Below are 25,164 nucleotides of genomic sequence, written 5' to 3'. Positions count from 1 at the left end.
CCTGGATTGTCTGCCTCTGCCCATCCCCCAACCCCCCTCCTGTCTCCTAAGATCTATGGCATTCTCATTGACATTGACCTTTAAACTCCAATTAGCCACTTAATCAGAAATTAATTATTAATATTAGAAAAACCAACAGGGCTTAGGTTGTTTGTCTCTTTCACCTCATTATCATCCGCTAATGACCATCCTTGCATCTCATTTCCACAACAAAGGCTGAGGAGACGTTTGCACAAGAATCAGGTGATTTTTTTAATTTTTTTAAAGGGCAAACGTAGACGGACTGATTTTTCCATGCATGTGCTGTAATTTTCACCCCTGACTCCCCCTCTAAGTCAGAATGTCCTGTCGATTTAATCACTCAGATATCTCTTCAGACTGCATAAATACGAGAGTCCTCAGCTGCATAAGCACACTGCATCCACTTCTGAACTCAGACCCCTCATGCCATAATTCAGTGTGAAATGGTTGACAGGGAAGTGTGAAAATGGCTCCCAGAAAAAAAAAATTGTGGCAAAAAAAAGTGACATGCACACTAGTCAGTGCTGTCTTCTCAAAACACACACACACACACACACACACACACACACACACGCACACACACAAACACACTTGTTAATTATTTGTCATCTTCTGTTAGGTGTCATGTGGCGAAACTGTGCCAGAGGCATCCATGGAAGCACTCTTGAGTATTGGCCACTAAATAAATGGCTTTTTGGATTCGAACAATCTCCTTTGGCTAAATAAGATGTTTGGAATGCACTGACAGAGCCATAGTTGTGTGGCAGTATAATAAATGTGACTCAGCTATCCAATAATTGGTAATGTCCCTCCGTCAATTACGCCTGACGCTGTGTTTTCTGGGCTGGATCTACAGACTACCAATGGGTCAATTTGTTAAAGTTTTTTGTTGCCCTATCCTTTTACATCAGTTTATGCTTGTGAATCTCATCTTCCTGTATCTACTACATGACTTGATTGGCCGATTTCACCATTTTAAACAGGAGAAGGTCTTTTCTTAAACAAGTGTCAGACAGGAGTAGGAATGTTGTCCTCCTCTCAGATTTGCTTTCTATTTTTCAGGCGGCTTAGATAGATTTAGGGGATCAGTTTGAGGTTTATATTTTTGCTCCTCTCTACATTATCCTCTTCACTTCTCTTCAAACCTCCTCTCCTCTAAACCCTCAGTCATCAGTCCACGATGCCTCTCACCCGCTCGGAAACACAAGCCCGGCTGAAAAGTACAACAATGCAGAGTTGACAAGGAGTGATAGCAGAAGGCTGACACTGTGAGAGGATTAGGAGGACAATAATATGAGCGGGGAATCTATTCTCTTTAAATAGAACTCCCTCTCTGGGCCTTGATGATGGCTCTAAGTTTGCAACATATTACAGTGACAGATGGGCATTTATTGCTTTTGTACAGATTCATGTAGTCATATCAAATAACTTGCATGGGGTTGGCTTTAGGGTGCTGCCTGTGTCTCCTACTCGGGAAAAGCCTCTGTTTGTCCATTAGTGGAAAGTAGAAAGATCATTTGTTTTTATGGCTTCAATATTTTTGCTTTAATAATCAGCAACATAGCACTTGATGTCTATGACTCATGCCATCCTTTGGTTAAAAACATCTCCCTGATAGAAGAGAGGAGCCCCTTGACGTGTGTGGTTATTAGATATTGTGGAGAGAAGAGCCTCTCTGACGCCACCATGAGATACGGTTCGCATAGGTGAGCGGGAAAAGCTGAAGAGCACAGGCCACAGGTGTTTCCCTTGTGTTGCATTCATTGTGCTGAACTCATTAATGGCAAATCCTCCAACCCTGTCTGCTAGTACAGAAAACAACACGAGCAATAAGCTACTTTAATGTCAGCGCTCGTAATTGCGGTTGATTTACAAAATATGATTACTAAATGCTACAAGATTTCATAATCGCTACAAGTAATTATCTCTGCATATTGTCAATCACTGGAGATGGAAGATTAAGGAACAGACTGTGGTGCTTCCTTTCTTTGTTTTCAATGATATGTTTATGACAGAATGTTAAAAATTCCAATTAATTAGTATTCATACGGTTGCCGGAGTGTTTGCCAGCGTGCACAAACATAAAGCTTGCATGATCTGTAGTGTTCTTACAACCGCCTTTGTTCTCTCTGAGTTAAATTCCATTAAAAAATGCTCATCACGTTAAATGAAGTCAATGCAAATGCATTTCCCAATTAGCCTTATCTTGCAAGTCTGACACTCACAAAAAGTAAACCTTACCATAATTGTGTGTGCGTGCATGTGTGGACGTGCACACGCCTCTGCTTCTGTGAGCACTTTTGAGTCCTATTTTAGGTTAAGAACTTAGATTTACAGTTGATGATGGATTAGCTTAAAGTTTAAGAATAGGGTTTGAGATGAGGCATGTAGTGCTGATGCTTGACGTTGCTTATCAGTGGTTTTCCATGTTTTAGCCCATTAGTACAAATGATGTATTTGTTACATTACAGCCACACCAGTTTTCCAGAGCATGATATAGAGCCTCTTTATACCTGGTATAAACATGCATCTTGGGCGATCCAGTCACAAGTAGAAAGTGCTAAATACAGATGTGAACAACCACCAGGATGCATTGTGATTCGATCACTCAAACCACTTGCAGAGGTAGTCAAGGACGCATTTGACCACATATCTTTTGTAGTGTAACTGCCAATACATCCTGATGCGTCTCTGACAAGCAGGTAACATGAAAACATGTCATCAGTGCAGGACGTGGTAGTTGTTCTGGTGACAGCGCAATAACACTCAATAACTTGTCCATTTATCGATTAGTTGGAAGACGTGTTGAATTACCCCCCATTGTTTTCCCTATGGAAGTGATGTGTTGGATTTTGCTGAAAGCGATATCTCCAGCTGGACCAACACAACTGCTGACATTACTAGCGTGCATGGTAGCAAGCACCTAGAGAAAGTGTGGCCGTAATAACTGTGTGCAGGGCCCTTTGACCTTCCAGCAGAAGCGATGTAGGCAGTAACAAACTCTGAACACAAGTGGTCAGCTAGAGACACATGATAGACACAACTGTTAACAGCGATGTGTCTCCGCTGTCCACTTGTGTTTGGATCACCGAAACGCAGGTCAATACCAGGTGTAAACACGCTCACACTGTAGGTAGTGAGAGATTTCCTAGCTCCCAAGCAGCCATCAGCTTCAGTTCATACAGTATGAGGATCCAGTCACAGGGACTCTACAAAGTACTTTTATTTGCCTACATTATACAGGTCACATTGTCTTTGTGTGGTGAGCGTTGACGCAGTGAGGTATAGATTTGTTTTGCATTTAAAAGGTTGCTTTGAAAGGTCTGAAATCCCAAATGTAACGTGCAATTTGACATGTGCTTAAAGGCACCAATGCAAAGGATTTTTAAAAATAGTTCCTGCCTGCAGTAGCATCACCATGCGACAATGATGTAAAGGATTAGAAGATATGGATCTTGTGTGTGATATTCTCACACATGTTTCAAGTCTTTGCAAATTGATTTTCATGATGTTGTGAAAAGAATAGAAAACGGAGGCTGCTCATGGGAGTAAGAAAATCTATGACATCCAGGTCAGCAGAGCATTTGCAGCCAATGGGCTAAAACATGCAAAACCATTCGAGTATATGGAGTAAATGTAATCAGCAGAGCATCCTCATATAATGGCAGAAGTACAGTGATGTGTGTGTTTGTTTATCTTTGTGTTGGTGGGTGGGGGGGGGGGGGGGTTGCACACTGACACAAGTGTTTCTTTTCCAGCAAGGATTTGATACCTGTCTGTGTCTCGCTTGTCTGCCTGGATCATTTGTTATGTTCCTAACACTGTACGATTCCAAAAGGTGCCATAGAGCAGGAAAAGCCTCAGCTGAGCCTCCTCCAATAATCCTGAATAACATGTAGCGGGAATTACAGCACGACACAGCATGGTATATTCAGTGGACATCTCGTCCTTTCCATCTCAGAGATGTTCTGACAGATCATCCCTTGTGCCCACTATATGGCTGACTGCTTTTAAGGAAAAGAGAGTTTGTGAAAGCCAGACAGTGAGATAAGAGAGAAAAGCCGATATAGAGATGGAGTGACATGTATGCTTGCATGGCTCCATAAATGTACACATGTACCCAGAGAAGCCCTCAGTGACACATGTAGTTGTTCTATAAGCTCCAGAAAAGACACACAGTCAAATCACAAACACCATTCTGACTGTTCAAACAAAGATATGAGGACTATGTTGTCTCACCTGCAGTTGAATACGCTCTGTAACTAATGTATATGTCTGGACATATTTATTGATGGTATGGACATGATTATGCCATGTCCCAGCATTGATCAGCCTGTACAAACTCATGGCCCACAGATGAAGAGATCAGAGACTGTCAGACAAAGTGTGAACCAAAAGGCCATCATAAAATCTACATGGGCACTCCATTAACATGGTAATTAGGCACAGCAGGCCACAATGTGAAGTCAACCTGGGAGGTACTGGCAGTGTGTGTCAGCTAAGACACTTCCCGTCCATGTGTTTGTGAATGGTGGATCTGTCACAGTAAATGCTGTGCCCGATGCATCAGCCAGGCTCCCTGGAATGTGTTATTTTAGGTGCAAAAAAATTCAAAATCACCAGAGAACCTCTGCGCTGTTCCTGCCAACGCTGACGCATCTCTGCCTCACTATTGTAGACTCAGACACGCTGGCATACTGAGCACTTTTGGCAGACTGGTGAAATCTGTACTTTGAAGTCGTTTGTCTTGAATTAAGTGATTTTCTGTCCGGCACTGAGCGGCGGTAAGACAGCTGATTCACATACAAAAACCTTGGACAGAGCAGGGATGAAGCATGGTCGGAGTACAAAATCCTCAAACGCCAATCACCTCGGGTTTCAGCTCTCCATTTAACCCTCAACATAAATGGAAAATGAATGTGTGCTGTGGGAAATCATCTCCTTGAGGATCTGTTGATGATAATGATACATTATCAACAGGGATAGCATTTACCAGCACATCCATTAGTTTGACACAACACAGAGCCAGACATGTTTGCTCGTACATTAAACAGTAAAGAGCCTCTTCTGGAACGCACGCCGTGACTCATGCTCGTTCTCCCTAAAAATCCAGACGCAACATTTCTTATAAATGATAAAAAAAGATCAGTTATGAGAAGCTGTCAGGACGCAGGCCTTCGCTCAAAGCTGTTATAGCTATAAGCACTCATCACCATGGTGTGTTTCATCTCGACTGTTGGAACAGCAATAATCGATCTGATGGCAGCAAGAAAAACATGTTGTTTTTCTCTGCCCCTGAGGCACACAGCAGAAACACACACACTCTAAACAGATGGTTTTTCACAAGACAGACTAAATAAATATAAATATTACACAATCAGTGATTGTTGTATGGTGACCTCTGCCAGGCATATCTGTGTTTGTGTGTTTGACTTCTGTTGAAGGTTTGAGTGTCTCTTTTTGTTTAATATAAACTGCATAAAAGAGCAGGCTTGTTCTCACTCATGACAAAGTGATATACAAGGCTTGGTCTAATGCAGTGGCTCCTAAAGTAGGGTTTAGGGACCTCAGGGGGTCCCTGAGGGGCTCCAAGAGCTCCAGTAAAATGGGGAACAATTTAACTTCACTATTATTTCACTCCCTGGATAATAGCGCAATGGGAGCTTGTATTACTGTAATTTATTCTCATTACAGATTACACTTTTTACTCTTGTCAGACATCCAGTGCAGACATGCAGCTGTATGGCCAATTAAAGCCTAGAAAGATAGAAACTGGAGGATAAAACATCATCAGTCTGTTGTTTGGTATCTATCTGGTGGATCTTGATATTAAAAGTTTGAGCAGCTCTCCCCTTTTATATGAGGTGCTAAAGGTTCCCAGTGTTCATATAGTGTGTAGCCAGCGGAGAATAACCTTGTGAACTGCGGTTTGATCCATCACATCTAGATGTACTGACACACAGCAAATAATAACGCCTCAGCAGAGTGCAATGCTCGCAGAGATAGCCTTGTGACCCGGGTACAACTCATAAACTGCAGTGCGGCATCAGCTGTATTAATATCACATAGTCGTCCCCACGTTTTCCTTACAACAAATTAATATTGCAGCCCCAGAAATCTTCCGTGCGTGTTGTGCAAATAAAAGATGCGCTCCAAATGGCGCATCGCCTGTGAAAACACATCTGCGGGGCAACGTGGTGCATTATGAATGTGTCATATTTAAACATCTGTTTCATAACCGTGTAAAGTACCAGCATTGGATTCATGGGTGATACCAAAAACATAGGCAAAAATAGCAAATTGATTTATGGGGGCTGAAGTTGAGACTTACTCACCCCTTTTGAACATTTTGTAGGCCTAGGTGTATTTGGTCTTCTGTCCTCTGAGAATCATCTATTCTTATATTCCAGACTTAAAACTTGTGCGCTTTAGTTTTGAAGTTGATCCGGAGCTCTCGTGGCTCGTCGTGTGAATGTCAGTTGTCACTCCTCGGCGTTTTCTTGCGATCCAGTGTGTTGAGTTGCACCGCAGACTGCCGTGGATTTGATAAACATTGACAACAAACAATAATCTCCTTTTCCACAAAGTCTGGCAGACCGCAGTCGGACCTGGGAAATTAGGCGACAATCATTGCGAAACAGACGCACTGAAAGCATCCCCTCGGTCCGGAAAAAGCGGTAACTCCAGTGTGTGTGTGTGATGAGCACAAACGCACAGTATAGTCCGATACAACCTCTGATAGCCAACTCCTTTTTTTAGACGTAAATGACCGTAGAGGCTGCAAATCAGTTCTGGGGGTAAGTCGACGGTGAACACAAGCACTCCCTCCCTCCAAAAAAAACCCACAGATGTTTAAATTCAAGTGGCCAATCTGAAATTCTTCTCTCGGTGCTTCAGAGCCGTTCAAATCGCATCATAGTCGTTAAAATCTCTAATTAACATAAGTTATTTGGATTCACATTCCGCCTCTGATGTCGGATTATAAACGCAGACTCCTCAAATCCTCCTTAATAATGTAGACTTTGATGCCTTCGGTTTCCTTAAAATCCCCCCTTCTTTCTCAGCTCTCCTCTCCACTCGTAATTGTTACATTTCTGTGATCTTGTCTGTGAAGATCTCTCTCTGCTTTCCACCTATGGACCAGAGCTCGTTGATGCGCTCAAGGAGGGAGAAAGTATGTTGTACTGCCTCAGCCCCTCCACCGGGCAGCATCCTGCTCCATCCCTCTCACTGCCTCTGTCCCTGTCTGCGCCAGCCTGACACACACACACACACACACACACACACACACACACACACACACACACACACACACACTGCTCCCTGACACCAGAGGTCTTCATAGGAAATATGATATGACACACAGCAGGACCAAAGCTACATGGAACAACAATGTGTTAAGCAGAAGACAAAGCACCAGGGGAGTGATGCTCATTAATCTGCAGGAGGGGACAGCTTTCATAAGAGCCACTGCTGATCAAATAGCCTCCAACCAGATCAATAACTTATAGATAATGGACTAATGCATGAGATAAACTCTGTTCTGTCTGTCTGTCTGTCTGTCTGTCTGTCTGTCTGTCTTACACACACACACACACACACACACACACACACACACACACACACACAATGCAATTTTATTATTTTATTTCAAATTTATTTCTAATTTTATGCCAAGCCTCATTAAAGTAACTGTGCTCTATAAATTCCTTTCCCCTTTATATTTTATTCTATTTCATGTTTAATTTTTTATTTTATTTTATTTATATTGTTACTCTCATTTTTTTTAATTTAACATGTATGCACATGTATGTAAAGCACTTTGTGGCTAGGTCTATAAACTTGGCAGCATAATATTTTAATTTGTGATTTATTTGGTCAAATTTTTGGCAGCATAATATTTTAATTTGTGATTTATTTGGTCAAATTTATGTTTTAATTTCATTTTATTTCGTTTATTTTGGTTTTATTGTAATTTTTTTTTTTTTTTTAATCTATATTGCTGCTCGTATTTTGTGTAACATATATGTAAATGTATGTAAAAGACTTTGAAACTGTGGCTCGGTGTATGAACTTGGCTTCACAATATTTTTAATTCATGATTTATTTGATCAATTTTATGTTTTACTTTCATTTTGTTTTGTTTATTTTGGTTTTATTATAATTCTTATTTTATTTGCATGGTGTTTAAAGCCCTGTGGCTAAGTGTATAAATTTTTTTTTTGTGTGTTTGCAAAATGTTTTAATTTATTATTTAATCAGTTTTATGATTTACACTCATTTTGTTTTGTTTACTTTTGTTTTACTGCTTTAATTTTTATTTCATTTACATAGTGTGTGAAGAACTTTGAATGTTTGCCTCAGTGGGTAAATACGGCCGCAAAATATTTTAATTTTTATAATTTATTGATGTTTTAGTGTAATTTTGTTTGGTTTATTACTATGTTATTACTGTATTACTGTTATTACTACTTATTTTATTTACATGGTGTATGTAGCACTTTGAAACTGCCGTAGAGTATAAAGAGGGCTTTATTATACTTAAACTTTTTTCATCTAATTTATTATCGCAACTCTGAATAATGCACATTGCACTTTAACCCATAGAAGTATACCATACTGAACTGTCCTAGTCCATGGGAATGATCTTGTCCTGCTGTCCCGTTCAGTGACATCGATGACATCTGTGCTCCACTTCTCTTCCCTGAGCTCTGCACTCGATTGGTTTCGCCTTTCTCTTCCTCACATGTTTCATGTTTGGGAGAGAAAATATGGCAGCTCCTGGGACTGAGGTTCAGATTGTTCCTGCTAAAAAGCCCACAGGTAAATATTAACGTCGACTATTAAATATTTAGTAAAGTAGAAAGATAGAACATAACGTATATTCGTATTTTACAGAGATGTCGATGAGTCGTGGCTACATTAGCGACACTTAGCTGTTTTCAGCACAATAACACAGCAGTCTGGCTTTAATGCAAACAAGAAAATGAGTGCGGTGTGCACAGTGTTTAGTAGCTATCCAGCTTTATTCAACACAATCAAGTTACATGAGGAAACATTTGCTTTATTTGTCTAATAATCAGCATCCGGTCAGCGTTCAGTGTTGTGACGTCTCCCCACCTGACTCAGTGTGATGGGAATGACGCTGGCAGATGAGTTGTGTGTTTAATAAGAGTTTACAAAAGATGGTGTGTGTCATATTTATGGAGTGGATCACAGTTACTGTCAACAGACATGACATTTTCTCTCTGTGCAGACACACAACTCACCGTTGGACGCTGGATGATGGGCATTTTTCTCAAACATGATTTCACACGATTGCATCATGTTGGCAGTGTTTATAATCAATCAGCACTTTACACTGTGTCTGCTTATCAGACTTCTGAAAAGAATGCAAACAAAATATACAGAGACATTATTTTGGACGAGGTTTATCTTTATATTTTGTACATGGACAACAGTTCATAGTTGGCTCCTATTTTCTAAAGATAACCAGAGGGCTCTTGGAGGCCACAATGGTCCTTTTCGCTTTGACTAGCAATATCAAAAAGAGTTCACAGACTGCAGACCATCTCTTTATCATGTGAGAAAATTGCAGGGCTACTGATAGAGGTGACAAATGATGGTGATCCCTGTGGCCGACAGTTAAGAATATCTAATAAGAAAGAACCTGAAAGGCTGTTTTATAATCTGAATCCAAAGCGCATCCTAAGTAAGAAGACACCAGCCAGGAGTTCTCCTTAAAATGTTCTTTAGCCATTTGTAGAATAATGGCAGATGGAGCAGGAGCAGCAATTTTAATTGACTGCAATTTTTGTTTGTTTCAGTTTATCATTCAGATATGTAATTTACTTGGACTGTGCCGTGACGGTAGCTCCAGTTAACTGAGCAATCAAGCTGTAATGGAGGAAAAGCAAAACAGTGTCATCTGTGTCTGGTGGCAAAGATTTGTATAGAAGGTCGCTCAGTGGCCACATGAATTATGAAAACTGCAGAGTGTGGCTGTTTAACAAGTTCTGCATTTACATTTTTGGAGGATAAATAATCTTGCAAATGAATGTCTTGAGTTGTTCATTGAACTCAACACAGAAACACCAAAGTCGAATAAAATGGCACAAAGTAAAGTAGTGGTTAGTCCTGCTGTAAACAGAGGAAGTATAAGCCTGTGAAAAAGTGCCAATAACCCCATCAAAAGGTGGGTGTTAGCTACATGAAGCTCAAACTGCCAGGTAATTGGAGCAAAAACTTCAACTTCTTTACCATGTTAGCCGGAGTTTCAAGCCACCCAGTAGCTTGTAGAAAGTTATCAAAATGCTGCATGGACAAACTTGCGGTGCTCTCCGATTCCACAGCTCTCATACCGCGTAAAAGGTGGCCTTGCCCTGTAGAGGTGGGAGACACTTCTGGACAATATGGATGTGGGAATGGACTTCCCCGGAGTGAATTATTATCCCTTTTCTCACCCCAAGGCTTAATCTGACCTATAGAACATGTTTGAAACCTGCCTTTAAGCATGAGTCTCGCTCCATGTGGTGCTGAGTGTCCTGTACTGACGACTCCTGCTGGGCAATGTCACTGATAACTGTTATTATCTGACTGTGACTTTTCCGATGATAGTCTCAGTTAAGGTTGATTGATTGTGTCCTCGCTTAAATCTGTGTTCACGGCATTGCTAACAGCTCAGTCGTTTAACTTTCTCCTCAGTCCGTGGACCACGACGGGTCGCCAATCAAATCCCAGATGAAATCCTGCAGGACCCCGAGTTACAGGAGGCAATCAAAGCCCTGCCTGCAAATTACAACTTTGAGATCCCCAAGACGGTTTGGCGAGTGAGACAGGTGAAAGCCAAAAGAGGTGAGCTCTGTTCTGTCTTAATACACTTGACTCATATTGCACGTGTGCTCTGTAAAAACAGTCGTAGAATATTGTTTACACTACATGATATAAGCACCGATTTTCCACTGGCCAACAGTTTTTGGAGATTGTGACAAGAGCCTCAGATCAGAGGCAAATCGGTGCTTGCTCCTGTGAGCGATGATGGCTACATGTGAATTTTCAAAGACACCATCAGAGAGATTTCTGGACCTGTCTGTGAGTCCAGTCCTCAAGTGTGAAATTTGTTTTGACCGGAAATGACAGCAGCAGCAACCTGAAGCTAATTGCAGGGCAGCATACGGGGTGAGGAAAATATCAGGGGGAGGAAACGTCTGCAACAGAACAGACAATCCTTGCTGCCTGCATCTCCCAACCTTTCTTAACCGAATGTTCTTTTATTTTTCTACCTTGTTTTTTCATATCAAATCATTGCACAAACAATTTGCAACTCCAAATTGGAGAGAACTCTGTCTTTCGTGTGGTCTTGCATCGTTTTTGTGTCACCTCTGGCATGTGTTTTATAGACCAGACAGACTTAATAGGGATTCCTCCTAGTAAACTGTCTTGTAATGTGTGACCCCCTGTTGTCAGTAATGTGCAAACCACAACAACTTCAAGATACAATGCTATAAGACAGACAGTGGTATAATGTGACCAGTACAGCAATCTGACGAGTTTAAAAGTCATTTAGCGCGTCTGTGCCATAAGCTTTACTGCGAGGTGAAACAGGGTTTGTGTGGCCCTCACTTAAGGAAATGGTTGGTTTATTAGGGCACTCTTGAAAAGCGGAGTCGACCATGTATTCCACAATGTCACAATGCTCATGAGTAAAATAACCACGGCACTGGATTCTCAAGTGCTTTTGCTAGAGGCTTTTAAACTGCACGACTGATTTCTGAATTAAGCTACATTAACTTAATTGCACCAGAGGTTGGATAAAGGATGTGCAGTAAATGCAGTGTTCTACACAGCCTGTATACTGTATTTAACAGGAGTAGTTCCAAGTTATAGTCATGTTAACTAGCAAAGCTGGAGGACAAGTTACGCTTCTTGTGAAAGGATCTTTGTGCCCAAACATGACACTGACAACCAGTTTTAGCCTGGACGGCTTTATGTATTTTTTTGAGAGTTGAGCGTTTTGCTCACTGATTTTGTGTTGCTGAGCGATTTGCATTTTTCTGCTCCATGCGCCTTGTGTTTTTGCAAGAGCACCCTGAGTGCCTGGAGTTGGAAAAACTTCAACCCAGAGTGGAAAAGGGGCCTGGTGTGTTTTTTTTCCCCCAATGTCCAATTAAATGAAATAAAAGGCGGGCCTTCTTTAGCGGTGATAGCTACAAATTTGAGGAGTATGTACATGTTTTGTGTTAAGGTAACTGTTGAAACACTGTCCAAGGCAAGCTACAAAAAATATCTACGTTCCAACGTTTTACTTGGCCCGACGATTGACTGCAGATTGTCAAATGGTCCCCGACTCATCCTAAAATTAGAGTTGAACAGACCATCATCCAGGTGAAGCTCCTGGACCAGCTGATGGTACTCTCTGCAATTACTCTTCTTGCAGAGGGTCTCATGTACCCTCACAGATCTGTGTCTTTGTGTCCAACATCTTATTTGGGAAAACCCTTCGCCCTCAAAAAGAGCCAGAGTACGTGCCCTCTGCCTGTCCGTTTTTTATATGTAGATTTTAAGGTATCTATGAGTTTGCCTCTCAGCAAAAAGACGCAGGTCTGATCAGGGCATGCTTCAACAAAAAAACACTGTACGTCTCACCTTTTGCAGCCTGCAAAAAGTGCACTGTCTGATTAGAGCCTTACATTCCCTGCAATGCCCTACTTTACCATGTAGTATGTATATGTATTTATATTATGTCCATTAATGTCACCACAAGACACAGCTAATGGTAGCTGAGGGCTCAGCACTGAAGTACTTTCCTCTGTACGGTTACTCACACCTCATTAACAACTACTTTGCATGTTTGAGGGCGATAAGCAGTACAGAGTGAATGTATGAATGCACAGTATGCACAGCATTAAGAATCTTATACCCAAAGACAGCGTGTTCAAGCATTCAGTCAGAATGCCATCCATGAGTGTGTCTGTGCTTTGACCTACTTTGACGACTTTATTGTACAATCTGTAACCTGCCAGGTTCACACAGGTTTATCCAGTGTTGTGACAAATCAAAAACAGACCCAGTTTTGAAGAGGCCATGTTCATCCCACAGTGACTCAGTATATTAAGATGTATTTGTGGTGATTTGATTAAGAAAAACAGGCTCATTTTTTTATTAATTGTGTTAACTCTTATTGGTCAGCATGGACACCAAAGTGAAGAGGAGTGCTGTTCAGAGGCACTTCCATGTCCAGTGTGTTTTGGAGTCGGTTAACACTGAATTTGTGAGGGGGATGTGTTAGCTTTCTTTGATCTTCGGGGGCGGGGGGGACAGTTCCCGCAGGAATTGAGCTTATGTGTTATTGACAGAGTGAGGAGACTGCAGTCACACTGTCTGCGGCGGATGATGCTCAAACTCAGATGCCTTCTCACTGTCAACTCAAATGTGTGTGTGCAGTGTAACTACAAATATAAAGGAATCATACTTTTTAATGTCTCTTTTGACCCAGGTTGAAAGCACTTGGCCTCATGAACAACAAACATTTCAAACCCAGTCTCAAAGTAAAAGGAGGAGACGTATTCTACTCAGCTACAAAACTTGGCAACAGTTTCAGTTGCCTCTGACAGACTGTCTAGACGTCATATCTTTTGCTAAGATGTCTTTTGTTTGTTGGTATTATTTCAGGATGGAGGTCAGTCAGACTGATACATGATACGGGTCACTTGAAAAACAGTACAGTCAAACAGAATAATCAGATGTGTGCAAATAATCCGAACTGAATGGCGAAGCCTGCAGTGGGATTGTAGCCTCAGGACTAACTGAGTGTGGGCACAGTGGGAGGCTTCACTGACATTGATGTACTGTTGCTGTGCTTTATGGCAACAGGCAGATTATTTGTTGTTGCTCCTGTACTGCCTTCAGTAACATTTGATGATAGCGTTACATTGTTTTACTAGCCTTTATGCCGTTATTAAGTGATGATAAAATAACAGAAAAAAATGTAAGTACTGCCAGGACGCTTTGAAGAGCTTCAGTCCCCTATTAATTTTGTTCTATCAAAGCAGAGCTGTTTTTTGAAATTACAAAATCAGCAGGGAAACAAAGAGGCACAGGAATTAGAATGGCCGTCGATGACGCATACAGTATTTCATTTTCACTATCCATGTGTAGAGACAGTATTAGATAGTTTGCAGGTTTTCATAAATTTAATCTAATACTATGGAAACCCTGAGGAGTAATCAGGTGGTGGGAATGCTTCTACTGAGAGTTATATGAATCTCATCAAGAGAAAAGTGCCTCATTTTAAGGTGCTGCTGGATTATGACGAGCCACACACCCAGGCATGGCTGCTTCTTATCGTTTTTTTAAAGGGGGACTAATTTAACACTATTAAAATAATGAGAGAGATAAGAGTCTTACGTTTATGTCTGCAGACCTCACACTCAGTGATGCGACATTCTAGACGTGTTGTGTTGACATGAATACGTGTCGTACAATTATTCTATCATTCAATCATTCTACATTCTACGTGTGAAAACGCCCTTGCCAATTTTTAATCAGCTTTGTATCATAACATTGTGTGTTGCATTAGTAAATTAACTGTAGTTAACTTCGCGCCAGCACCCAGATCTCCCTGCTCATCTCTAGCTCAAATCAGCTGGATGACTCAAAACAATATTTGCTGGCTCTCAGGCTGTTGTTTGATCATACTTTCTCAGCTTTGAATGCACGTCTTCCTAGACACAAAGAGTACTGAAGACAGAGCACCGCCTCGCTGTCTCTCACTCGCTCGATCTCAAACTCAGACCAAAGTCAGATTGAACTGTTGAACAGTTAAACGAGGCAGTGCTGATCAAATATAAACCAAGATTCTGTCACTGTATTGCCAATTTCTCACCTAAAACGTCTTCAGAAACAGATTTTAGTGCACTGTTTGGCTGTAATGCGAGAATTTGTGAACAGAAGTGAGCACCATACTGTTTTCTGTATTGTAAAAACAGGCTGAAAATACTGAAATCAAATGGTAAAACTGAGCAGTGCTGATCAAATATGAAATATGAAGATTCTGTTACTGTGTTGCTTATTTCTCACCTCAAATGTTTTTTCAGCAACATGTCTTAGTGTACTGGTTAACTGTTGTTCAGGACTGTTTGTTACCAGCCAGCTGCCATATTGACCTATGGTCTATTGTTGTTCAGGACTGTTTGTCATCACCCACCTGCAGGAGAGTTTATTGGTCCGTTGTGGCACAGTGCATTCTGGTAGTTGTAGGTTTTTGACCTCTTGAGCAAAAGCAAATGCAACAGCCCTTTTCCTCTGTTTTCTCTGGTCATATAGCACCAATTTCAATTTGTGTCTTTCTGCTGCATAGATACCCCAGTTTTATTAATAGACCATCTCTTCCAGCAGTAAAACACCTCTTTAGTTTTTAAACTGCTTCTGCACTTGTATCAACCTTTCATTACATGAGTGGCACCCTTAACGCTCAGATCTTAATTAGTTCTCTCTTCATATACAGTAGCCTTCCGAATTAAAATAACTCTGATTACAGTTGTCCTTTACTGTAACCCGTTGAAGAAAATTTAAATGATACTGCCCGTCTCAAGAGGTTTCTCTTCTACCGAATTTAAAATTCAAGAAAGCACATGTGAACTAGGCAGACTTTGGAAAAAAAGTAACTGACAGTTTTTATTTTCTGTTTCACTGAAAATGTGCTAAATCGACATTTGTGTGTCTGCATGCCTCAGAAGGTTATCGCTCATTTTGTCAGTCTGGTTTAGTGAGAAACTGATTCAGATTTTCAACTGACAAAGAAAGATTCAGGATTTTTATGGACTCTGATGAAAATGTTTTGGTACTTTTTCACTTTAGAATTTACTATGCAGAAATTGCAACTTATTGTTTGTAAACACAACATTCAAACTTGTCCCCTAAAAGACTTAAAAAAGCTATCAAAGCTAACTGCCGGCACATGCCTGTCTTAACAGGAAACAGGCTGACTCCATGTTGATCTTCATCTCTGTCCTCTCCTTAGGTGCTCGCCAGTGAAAGTGATATTCAACCCCAGATTTACTCTTGTTTTAGAACGGGCTTTGTCTGCTTGGTGTTTCGCCTTGTGTTTATTTCAGCGACATGTCCATGATCTTTGTAGCTTCCTCTTTTTCCTACCAAAATTAGTGCACGTACATGGGATTTTTTTAACACAGGAAACCCCTCTTAATATAGGCGATAGACTCCTTTCCCACTGCCAGTAGACCAGAGCAGTGTACACAGCTCTGCAGCAGATGAGTATGCCTTTTCTGTGTGTCACGTTCAACATCATGGACAGGCCGGAAAACAGGTTAGTTAACAGTAGAAAGCAGCATGGAGGCCCATGGAAAAATTTAACAGTGGTTACTTCTTTTTGTACATCTCTTACACATTCAGTCTCTCTTTAAAACGCGGTGCAGACTAATTAGGATCAATGTTTAAGGGCTGCTTGGGCAGAGATACAGTATTCTGTGGTTGTGTGTCATTGCATCTCACCGGTTAAGGGGCTAAAATTAGCACGATCACTTGGGTGTTAAGTTTCCATCGATGCTGATCAGAGTCGGAGCTGATAAGTACCCTTGACTACTGCAGAGTCCTTTGACCTGTGTCTGAATGCCAATCATAACCTTTCACATTACATTAAAAAGCCAGATGTTAGCAGGTTTTTGTGCAATGTGAAAGAAGCTTTGGATGCGTGCTGCTACTACCTGATCACCACCTTTTCATAAAGTCCTGACCTCACCTATGTACTGTTATTGGCTGTAGGCAACACACTGCCTAAAAGTTGCAGCCCAGAAATATCCTGAACACAGCAAATAAGAAGAAAATAAGAAGATACAGGCAGAGGGCAGAGTCTCGGCAGAAAAATGCACTGCCACACACTTCTAGTAGGTCACAAGTGATGATTGAGAGGGATTGCTTTTGCATGGGTCTGCACTTTATTTTATAGAAAGGCCTGCATAGTATACCTGTAAGGACGGGTTCATGGTTGAAGTCTGTTTTAAAATACTAACATGATCATGCAAAGGTTGCTTACACTCTTCCTCTTGTCCATACTGGTTGCAAAGAGATCTACTTTCTAAAGCAAATTGAATGTAAGTAAAGGTTGACAAAATGATTTCTTTATTTTAATACATATTTGAGTATTGATGTAAGAGAGACCTTCAAAAATGTGAGCGTGTCCTTTAATAACATGTGCTTGAATTCCTGCCCTCATGCATTGTTACAGTTGATGTTTCCTCGTGCTGGGTGCTCTTATTAAACAAGTGTTGGGAAAGTGTTAGCAATGGTGGCATCCAGCCTAAGAAAAAAAACGTCCTTCACTAATGTAAATGTCAAAATGTGTCGTCCTTCAGTCGCTCCTGCCTTGGGAGGAAATATGCAGATGGCATACCAAGAGGATTTAATCATTTTTTTTAGATGTCCCTGTGGGGAGCGTGCAGTTTACCGCAGCTTGCTGGCTTTGCTTTTTTTTGTCGTGTGACGCTTTTTATCAGAGCTCACCCTCTCTCTCTCTCTCTGAACGCAGAGAGCATAACTCACCTTATCACCCCTGTCTCTCTCTGTTCCTCTTTGTGTCCATCTGTTTCTTTGTCAGCCTTTTGAACTCCTCTCAAGTCTCATACACTGTGCTTTTGAAATGGAGGGCTGAGGGAGATACAGTAGAGTGTTTTTTTTAGCTGCCCAGCCTTTTTTTCCTAGAGTTTATAAATAGTCAAAAGCTTCGTGTTGTTTTGCCTGATTTTCTCATTTTAATCTAATTGAGCGTTGTTTTGATATAATCTGTTGAACATCTCGGCTCTTTACAAGAGCAGCTTAGTTCAGAGTCTTTCTAACGGCTGTTGGCTGTCTGCTGTCTTGATTACCGTCGCACACTAAGTTAAGATAAAGACAAGTGAACAAAAATATAATTAGGTGATAATAACTTGTTGACTTGAGTCTACTGTTTTGTTTGTGATTTGTGATATTGGGCTTTATAAATAAAATTGATTGATTGATTGATAGATTTTTAGAGAATCAGTCATTTGATGCCTTTAATTGGAAGACGGACCAGCAAACAAGCCAGATGGACGCTCTCCAGACTAGCCTTTCACAAATAAGATGAAAGCAGTGTACTTTGGTGAAATGGCTGTTTGGTACATACTGAATGTTTTTTTTTTTAGAAACAAATGGATTTGTGCTCTCCAGTCCTGGTTTGTCTTCATTACATCAAAACCGTCATGTGTCTCCAGGTAGTGACATTTGCCATTTGTGTTTAGTTCAAAGTAATAGCCCCATTAAGTTAAGAAAATACAGGCAGATTTGCTTTTTCTAGCCTCGGTTAAATAATCATTTTATTCAAACAATTGCTAAACCAATAGTGTGTTTTTTCAAGGCAGGTGTCGATATTTGAGAGTAACAAAAATCTGATGATGATAATAAATATTGCCTTTTTTTCCTACATAAACACACAAAATGACTTATTTGTCCCTTGTCTGTTTTTCACATGCAGTATCTATACAATACAATTAGTGTTGTCACAGTACCAAAATTGGGACCCACGGTACGATACCAGTGAAAGTATCATGGTTCTGAGTAGTATCACGATACCACAGCAAAAATGAGGCAGATGTGCCTTTTGTCATTTATTAAAAGATGAATCACTTTTCTATAATACATCAATGATATTTCAATGGAATAAATTACTTATTGACGTATTCATACTTCAAAAACAGCATCAGTAAGTGATTAACATAGGGGGGATCAAAATAAAAAAAATAAATAAATAAAAATCAACCAGCCACCCTCCTCCCCTGACAAGTAAAGAACAGTCCCTTGATTGTGGTGAGGTTTGTGGGCCGTAACCTGCCACGAAGAGAGTAATGTGAACGGCTCGTTTCTCCTCTGACATGACACATACCTGTGTGCTGCCACAGCTCGGCTGTTCAGGAATTTCTGGGCAGTCATGACACCAAGAAGAGGAAATTATTGGACAAACAAATCTAGCCTACAAGTTAAAATAAATAAATAATAAGTTTCACTGCTCAAAGATACTCAATAGCTCAGCTAATACCTGAAATGTCACTGGAAAACAAACCACTGCAGCAACATATTGAGTGCCAGGTGGCCAGCGCGTGCCGTTATTGGACGGTGCAAGGACACTCACCCTCTTATGATTGGACTTTGAACTTATCCCACAGTAGTGGTACTGTGAGGTACCGTAGTACTACGATGCTCCAACAATATGGTATCATATGTACCGTGGTGTTTAAGTACCGCGGTCTACCGTTGGTACCAGTAAACCGTGCAACACTAAATACAATACACTAATATATATAATTTTTTGGCCAGATTTCCCTTGAAAAAGTGATTTTAATCTCAAAGGACATTCTGGTTAAATAAAGGTTAAATAAAACTAAATTAATACAAACGATTTTTACCTTTCCAGGTAATAATCTTTTGCTCTCTGTGTTTAGTTTAAAGTAATATAACCACCATTTAAGAGGAAACCGATTATATGGCCGTACCCACAGTGCAGCCATTTCTTTTTGATTTAAGATCTTAATTCACTTGCAATGGCTTTGGTCTTACAACACTTGTTCAGCCTTGCACACGCCTACTAAATCCTATTGGGTAAAACAGAAGAATTAAAAGAGACATAGAGATAAAGCAATAGAAGCAAAAAGCAGTACGGCCTTGAGTGTCTTGGGGGACCTTGAATTCATGAAAGTGTTCCCCTGCAGGGATTGTGAAATGCCCGGGGAGTTGTTCTGTTTTCCAAGGTCTTCTCACAACTAAACTACAGACAATCAAAAGATTAGCACAGTTGACAGTTTCTCTTCAGATGTTTCCTTGCGCTTCAAGACAGTAAGCAACATGTGGAGCATTTAGCCATTTCTTTTAGTTCCTGCAGCTTTTTCCCATGTTGCAGATGCTTTTATCAGTAGGCGTGCCGTGGGAAATGAGACAAAAGTTCTTAGAGTCTTAAATTCAGTTGTTAATTGAGAATTGCTTCAACACCAGTGCTGGCTACACATCCAGCTACACAGAAGCCCACTGAACTGAACAGAGGAGTCAAACAAGTGGATGGTGACTACATGACTACTACTTCTTCTTCTTTTCTAGTTAATTAATGATCTATCTCGATGTAGTCTCATTTTGCATCCCACAATAACAAAACTGCTGTTTTCTCCCATCCCCAATTATGAAATAACTCCCCACTCAGCAGTCGAGATGGCCTTGTCTTCTCTGTCTGAACAGTGTGTTCCTTTTACAGAAACATGAGAGCAGAGAGAGCTGGCTGCCAGTGTAAAGTTCAAGCCCATCATAGTCAGTAGTATCTACAGACTGGACATGCACGTGGGGATGTATGCGTTTGCTGAATAGAGCCTAATTAATGGTAAAGACAAAGTTTTACATGCAGTAGCATAACCTTGGTGGAATTGTGCTTATTCAATTCAGTATCTACTTTTAAGACTTCCATTCAGTCCCAATTCACATGTGGATTCACGTGTACGTATGTGAACACATGCTGTAGGGACTTTACAAATATAGACTCCAAAGTGGTAATTGGTAAAAATAAGTCATAATAATGAGTTGAATTTTAAAAGGTTATTGGATTATGCCAGAATTTATCTATTAATTAAATATAGGAATAAGATTAGACTAAATACACTCACCAGCCACTTTATTAGGTACACCTTTCTAGTACCGCGTTGGACCCCTTTTGCCTTCAAAGCTGCTTTAATATTTTGTGGCATAGGTTCAACAAGGTGCTGGAAACATTCCTCAGAGATTTTGGTCCATATTGACATGATAGCATCACACAGTTGCTGCAGATTTGTCGGCTGCACATCCATGATGTGAATCTCCCGTTCCACCACATCCCAAAGGTGCTCTATTGGATTGAGATCTGGTAACTGTGGAGGCGATTGGAGTACAGTGAACTCATTGTCATGTTGAAGAAACCAGTTTGAGATGATTTGAGCTTGTTACATGGCATGTTATCCTGCTGGAAGTAGCCATCAGGTACACTGTGGTCATAAAGAGGCAACACTACTCAGGTAGAGTGATACTCAGTTGGTAGCTACTAAGGGGCCCAAAGTGTGCCAAGAAAATATCCCCCATACCATTACACCACCACCACCAGTCTGATCCATCCTGCCTTGTTCTGTTGGTACAAGGCAGGATGGATCCATGCTTTTATTTTGTTTACGCCAAATTCTGACCCTACCATCTGAATGTTGCAGCAGAAATCCAGACTCATCAGACCAGGCAGTGTTTCTCCAATCTTCTATTGTTCAATTTTGGTGAGCCCGTGTAAATTGTAGCCTCAGTTTCCTGTTCTTTGCTGACAGTAGTAGCTGCTGTAGCCCATCTGCTTCAAGGCTTAAGATGTTGTTGGTTCAGAGATGGTCTTCTGCATATCTTGGTTGTAACAAGTGGTTATTTAAGTCGCTGTTGCCTGTCTAACATCTTGAACCAGTCTGGCCATTCTCCTCTGACCTCTGGCATCAACAAGGCATTGGCCATTCTCCTCTGACCTCTGGCATCAACAAGGCATTTTCACCCAGAGAACTGCCGCTCACTGGTGTAGGGGAAATACCTTTTTGAGAATGATTGCACTCGTAATAAAATTTGGGGCACCACTCTCCTAATGAGGGAAGCGACTAATCCAATTAATAACTCCGTAAACCAATTATTAATTCGTCAGCACACTTATCAATAATGAATCAATCTCAATATCTGGGTTATGAATTCTCCATACAGTGATCTTGATTCCTGCTCAAAAGAAATATCCACAGACAACGACTTGGCGATAAATGAAAATTTATTTAAGCTAAATGGGTAACAACTGAGTAAATGAATGAGGATAATATGAAATAACACAAAATCAACAGTATGTATAAATGGATTAAAACAAGAAGTAACACTCGTGTGGGTTATTTAATTTGGTGATAGTGAGTGAGTATGTTAAGATAAACCGGAACGCAGGAATGTACAAAATATTTATCTAAGGAGTCCTAGATTAAGATTAAGATAATTAAATCTCCTATTCGACATCAGCTCTAACCACTGCCCAGCGTGTCATAGCAGCGAATCATGCAGTCGTTTCTCCTGGGGCCTCAAACTTTCACTTTGCAACTCCCAGACTTTCCAACAGAATGGCAGAATGGCACCCGCTGGCGCACTGTCGGGGGGGGGGGGGGGGGATCGGTTGAGCCTGTGAAGTCTTGTGGGTACCCCCACGTCGTTTTCCTTGTGCTGCAAAAAGCCTTTGGGTTTGGCACAAGAACCACTGTGGGAAGTGGCTGGCAGCCGCTGGGTTTGATGAATCTTTGGTTGAAGAGGCAGGTCGAAAAGGGCACTTGTCTACTTTGTTATAATTACTCGCTTATAATAATGCTGAAAACAATATCGTTGGCCGTTCGATATTGTTATCAAAGTTATTATTAACGTGCGTAAAAATGTAAAAAAAAAAAAAAACTGGAGATAAAAGAAAACTGGATAAGCAAAACTTAAAAGTTTAAAATAACTTTGATGTGAGAGTATAAAAACATAACTAAAACGTAAATACGAAAGAGGCTAAGATACGAAAAAGAAGAAACAAAAGAAAAAATAAGAAGAAGACAAGAAGAAGAAGACAAAAGAGAGAGACAAGAGACACACACAAGAGACTAGAGGAGAAGACTAGAGTCAAGCGAGCGAGCGCAGTGGGCAAATCTGATAAGGCAGTCTTCTTTGTTGTAAAACAGGCTGATTACTTTATTTCAAAAGAAACTTAATGCTTCTTATTATACCAGATCATGTATATGTGTGTGTGTATATATATATATATATATATATATATATGTATATTTATATCTTTGACATATACTTTGACATGTTACACGCGATAGGCACATACTCTTCTCATTATGGTCAGAATCGGTTCTTAACATCCAATTAAAACGAATACAATTGAAAACAACTTATAGTTGCGACATATAATGAAAAACAAAATGAGGAAGCACATATTCATGCAAACAAGTTGATTAATGAACCCCAATTATATTCCTATACTTCAAACACATAATATGGATAAAGGGTATACTTTCACTTCCAACAGACATTTCAGTTTTGGTCACACAGAACATTTGGTAAGAGAGGGGAGGGCGTGCTTTCCTGGGGTGACAGGAAGGGACAGGATGTGGTGGAAAAAAGAAGCATTGTCTAGTGGACTAGTTCATCACTGCGTTTTGCCTGAAGGCTGGATACTTAAGATGCCATCTGAAACTTGAGGGATCCCAAGTGACTTTTTACCTCCTTTAGGCCTAAGGATGGCTGAAATAAATCGGGGTGATACAGGGGTGAGTCCTAAGTACAGTATTTGACCCCTGGTGGTCTGGTGGGTCTTGTTCATTGATAATACTGGTTCAAGGGATGTCCAGAGAGGCTGTTCCTCTACACTTTCCTCTTTTTGGGACCATCCTCTGTAAACCCTAGAGATGGTTGTGTGTGAAAATCCCAGTAGATCAGCAGTTTCTGAAATACTCAGACCAGCCCGTCTGGCACCAACTACCATGCCACTTTCAACGTCACCTTTCTTCCCCATTCTGATGCTCGGTTTGAACTTCAGCAGGTCGTCTTGACCATGTCTACATGCTTAAATGCATTGAGTTGCTGCCACGTGATTGGCTATTTAGGTATTTGCGTTAATGAGTAGTTGAAGAGGTGTACCTAGTGGCCAGTGAGTGTATATAGTTTATAATGCAATACAACACAATAGCACTGCAAACTGTGGTCTCCCAAATTACTATAAAGTTGAATCAACTCCTCTCTAAAATAGTTTCAGCAAAAACTGATTAGGCTGTAACCTTCATGAAGGTAAGATTTATTACAGTGCTGCTGTAATACACTATATTAACTCAGTGTATCTAATAAACTGGCAACTGATTTAATAAATGAGTTCCTTTGGTTATTTCATCAAGTCCCGTTTTTCTAATAATAGCCATTTTGGAGTTCCACAGCACATAGTATGTAAAACACAGAGATACACGTGCATTACCATCTGCATACACACCTCAAATGTAAACTACTACAGGCCAAACCCCGTACATAGCATGATTCTAGTCTTCCTAGCCATAATCTGACTTTCTGAGTAATCCCTGGGCTTTGTCTGTTCAGTCTGTTGTTTACTGATAAATTGGTCATCGTCTTAGTTTGCCTCCTGTCTGTGATTGTTAACATAATCCCAATTGTAGCTTTCCTGCTACCACCCATAGTGCTACAACAAGAGGAATGTCATGTAACAGCATCATTAGATGATTGGTGATTGAAAGTTCATGTAAACCATGTAAAGTGGGGTTGCCAGGGGGAAATGCAAATAAAATTTGAATCATTACTATATGTATTAAAAATGTAATTATCATTGCATTAATAAAGGGAAGGAGATATATTCTGATTTTTTTCTAATTTGTTGTAGTGTTGTCTTTTCTTTTAACACATTTTGCAAAAGTGGGGCACTGGCCATAAGCTAATTCTGTTTGGGGGGTCTAACATTAAGTGACGTGTGCAAGAATAGTTTTTTTTTTTTTGAGTTGTTAGGTGTATAAACACACGACATCTGAAGCTAATAAATGAAATACCCTTACAGAGTTAATGTTGGCCGGCATATGCCATCTTTCTGCCGGTATAACTTGTAGTTGTCCATCAAATTAAGTAGTCTAATATTGTGAGACAGATAAGAAATACAGCCAAGACAACTTAGATATCTTATTATATAATGACGAAAACTCTGTCTGTGTGTTTGTCTGTGTGTGTGTCTGTTCCACGTTTTTCTCCTCACTAACTTGGTCAATCCATGTGAAATATGGCACAGTGGTAGAGGGTCATGGGAGGGCGCAAATGAAGCAATATTACATCAATTGGCCAAAGGGGGGCGCTATAGCAACCGATTGAAATTGCAAACTTTGAATGGGCATATCTCATGCCCCGTATGTCGTAGAGACATGAAACTTTGCACAGAGATGCCTCTGCTCGTGAGGAACAAATTTGCATCAAGAACCCAGAACTTCTGATTATATAAATTTTCCGCCATTTTGAATTTTTTGAAAAACACTTAAAATGGATCTCTTCCTAGGAAGTTTGACCGATCTGCATGAAACT

The 25,164-nt window shown here is 40.5% G+C and overlaps 2 protein-coding genes across 2 annotated transcripts in view; one reads left to right on the top strand and one right to left on the bottom strand.

Moving 5' to 3' along the window:
• rtn4rl1b (reticulon 4 receptor-like 1b) overlaps positions 1 to 7,193 on the bottom strand; it is a 182,860-nt gene extending 175,667 nt beyond the window's left edge. The window contains exon 1 of the mRNA XM_050033290.1: positions 6,357 to 7,193. Within this exon, the coding sequence (XP_049889247.1) occupies positions 6,357 to 6,369 (13 nt within the window). The 5' untranslated portion in view covers positions 6,370 to 7,193. The remainder of the gene's footprint in view (positions 1 to 6,356) is intronic.
• A 1,543-nt stretch (positions 7,194 to 8,736) lies between these two features.
• dph1 (diphthamide biosynthesis 1) overlaps positions 8,737 to 25,164 on the top strand; it is an 88,608-nt gene continuing 72,180 nt past the window's right edge. The window contains exons 1-2 of the mRNA XM_050063884.1: positions 8,737 to 8,844; positions 10,726 to 10,875. Of these exons, the coding sequence (XP_049919841.1) occupies positions 8,775 to 8,844; positions 10,726 to 10,875 (220 nt within the window). The 5' untranslated portion in view covers positions 8,737 to 8,774. The remainder of the gene's footprint in view (positions 8,845 to 10,725; positions 10,876 to 25,164) is intronic.

This window comes from Epinephelus moara, chromosome 2 (genome assembly GCF_006386435.1).
Source record: "Epinephelus moara isolate mb chromosome 2, YSFRI_EMoa_1.0, whole genome shotgun sequence".
Lineage (NCBI taxonomy): Eukaryota > Metazoa > Chordata > Actinopteri > Perciformes > Serranidae > Epinephelus > Epinephelus moara.
This window is presented reverse-complemented; position numbering and strand designations above follow the sequence as displayed.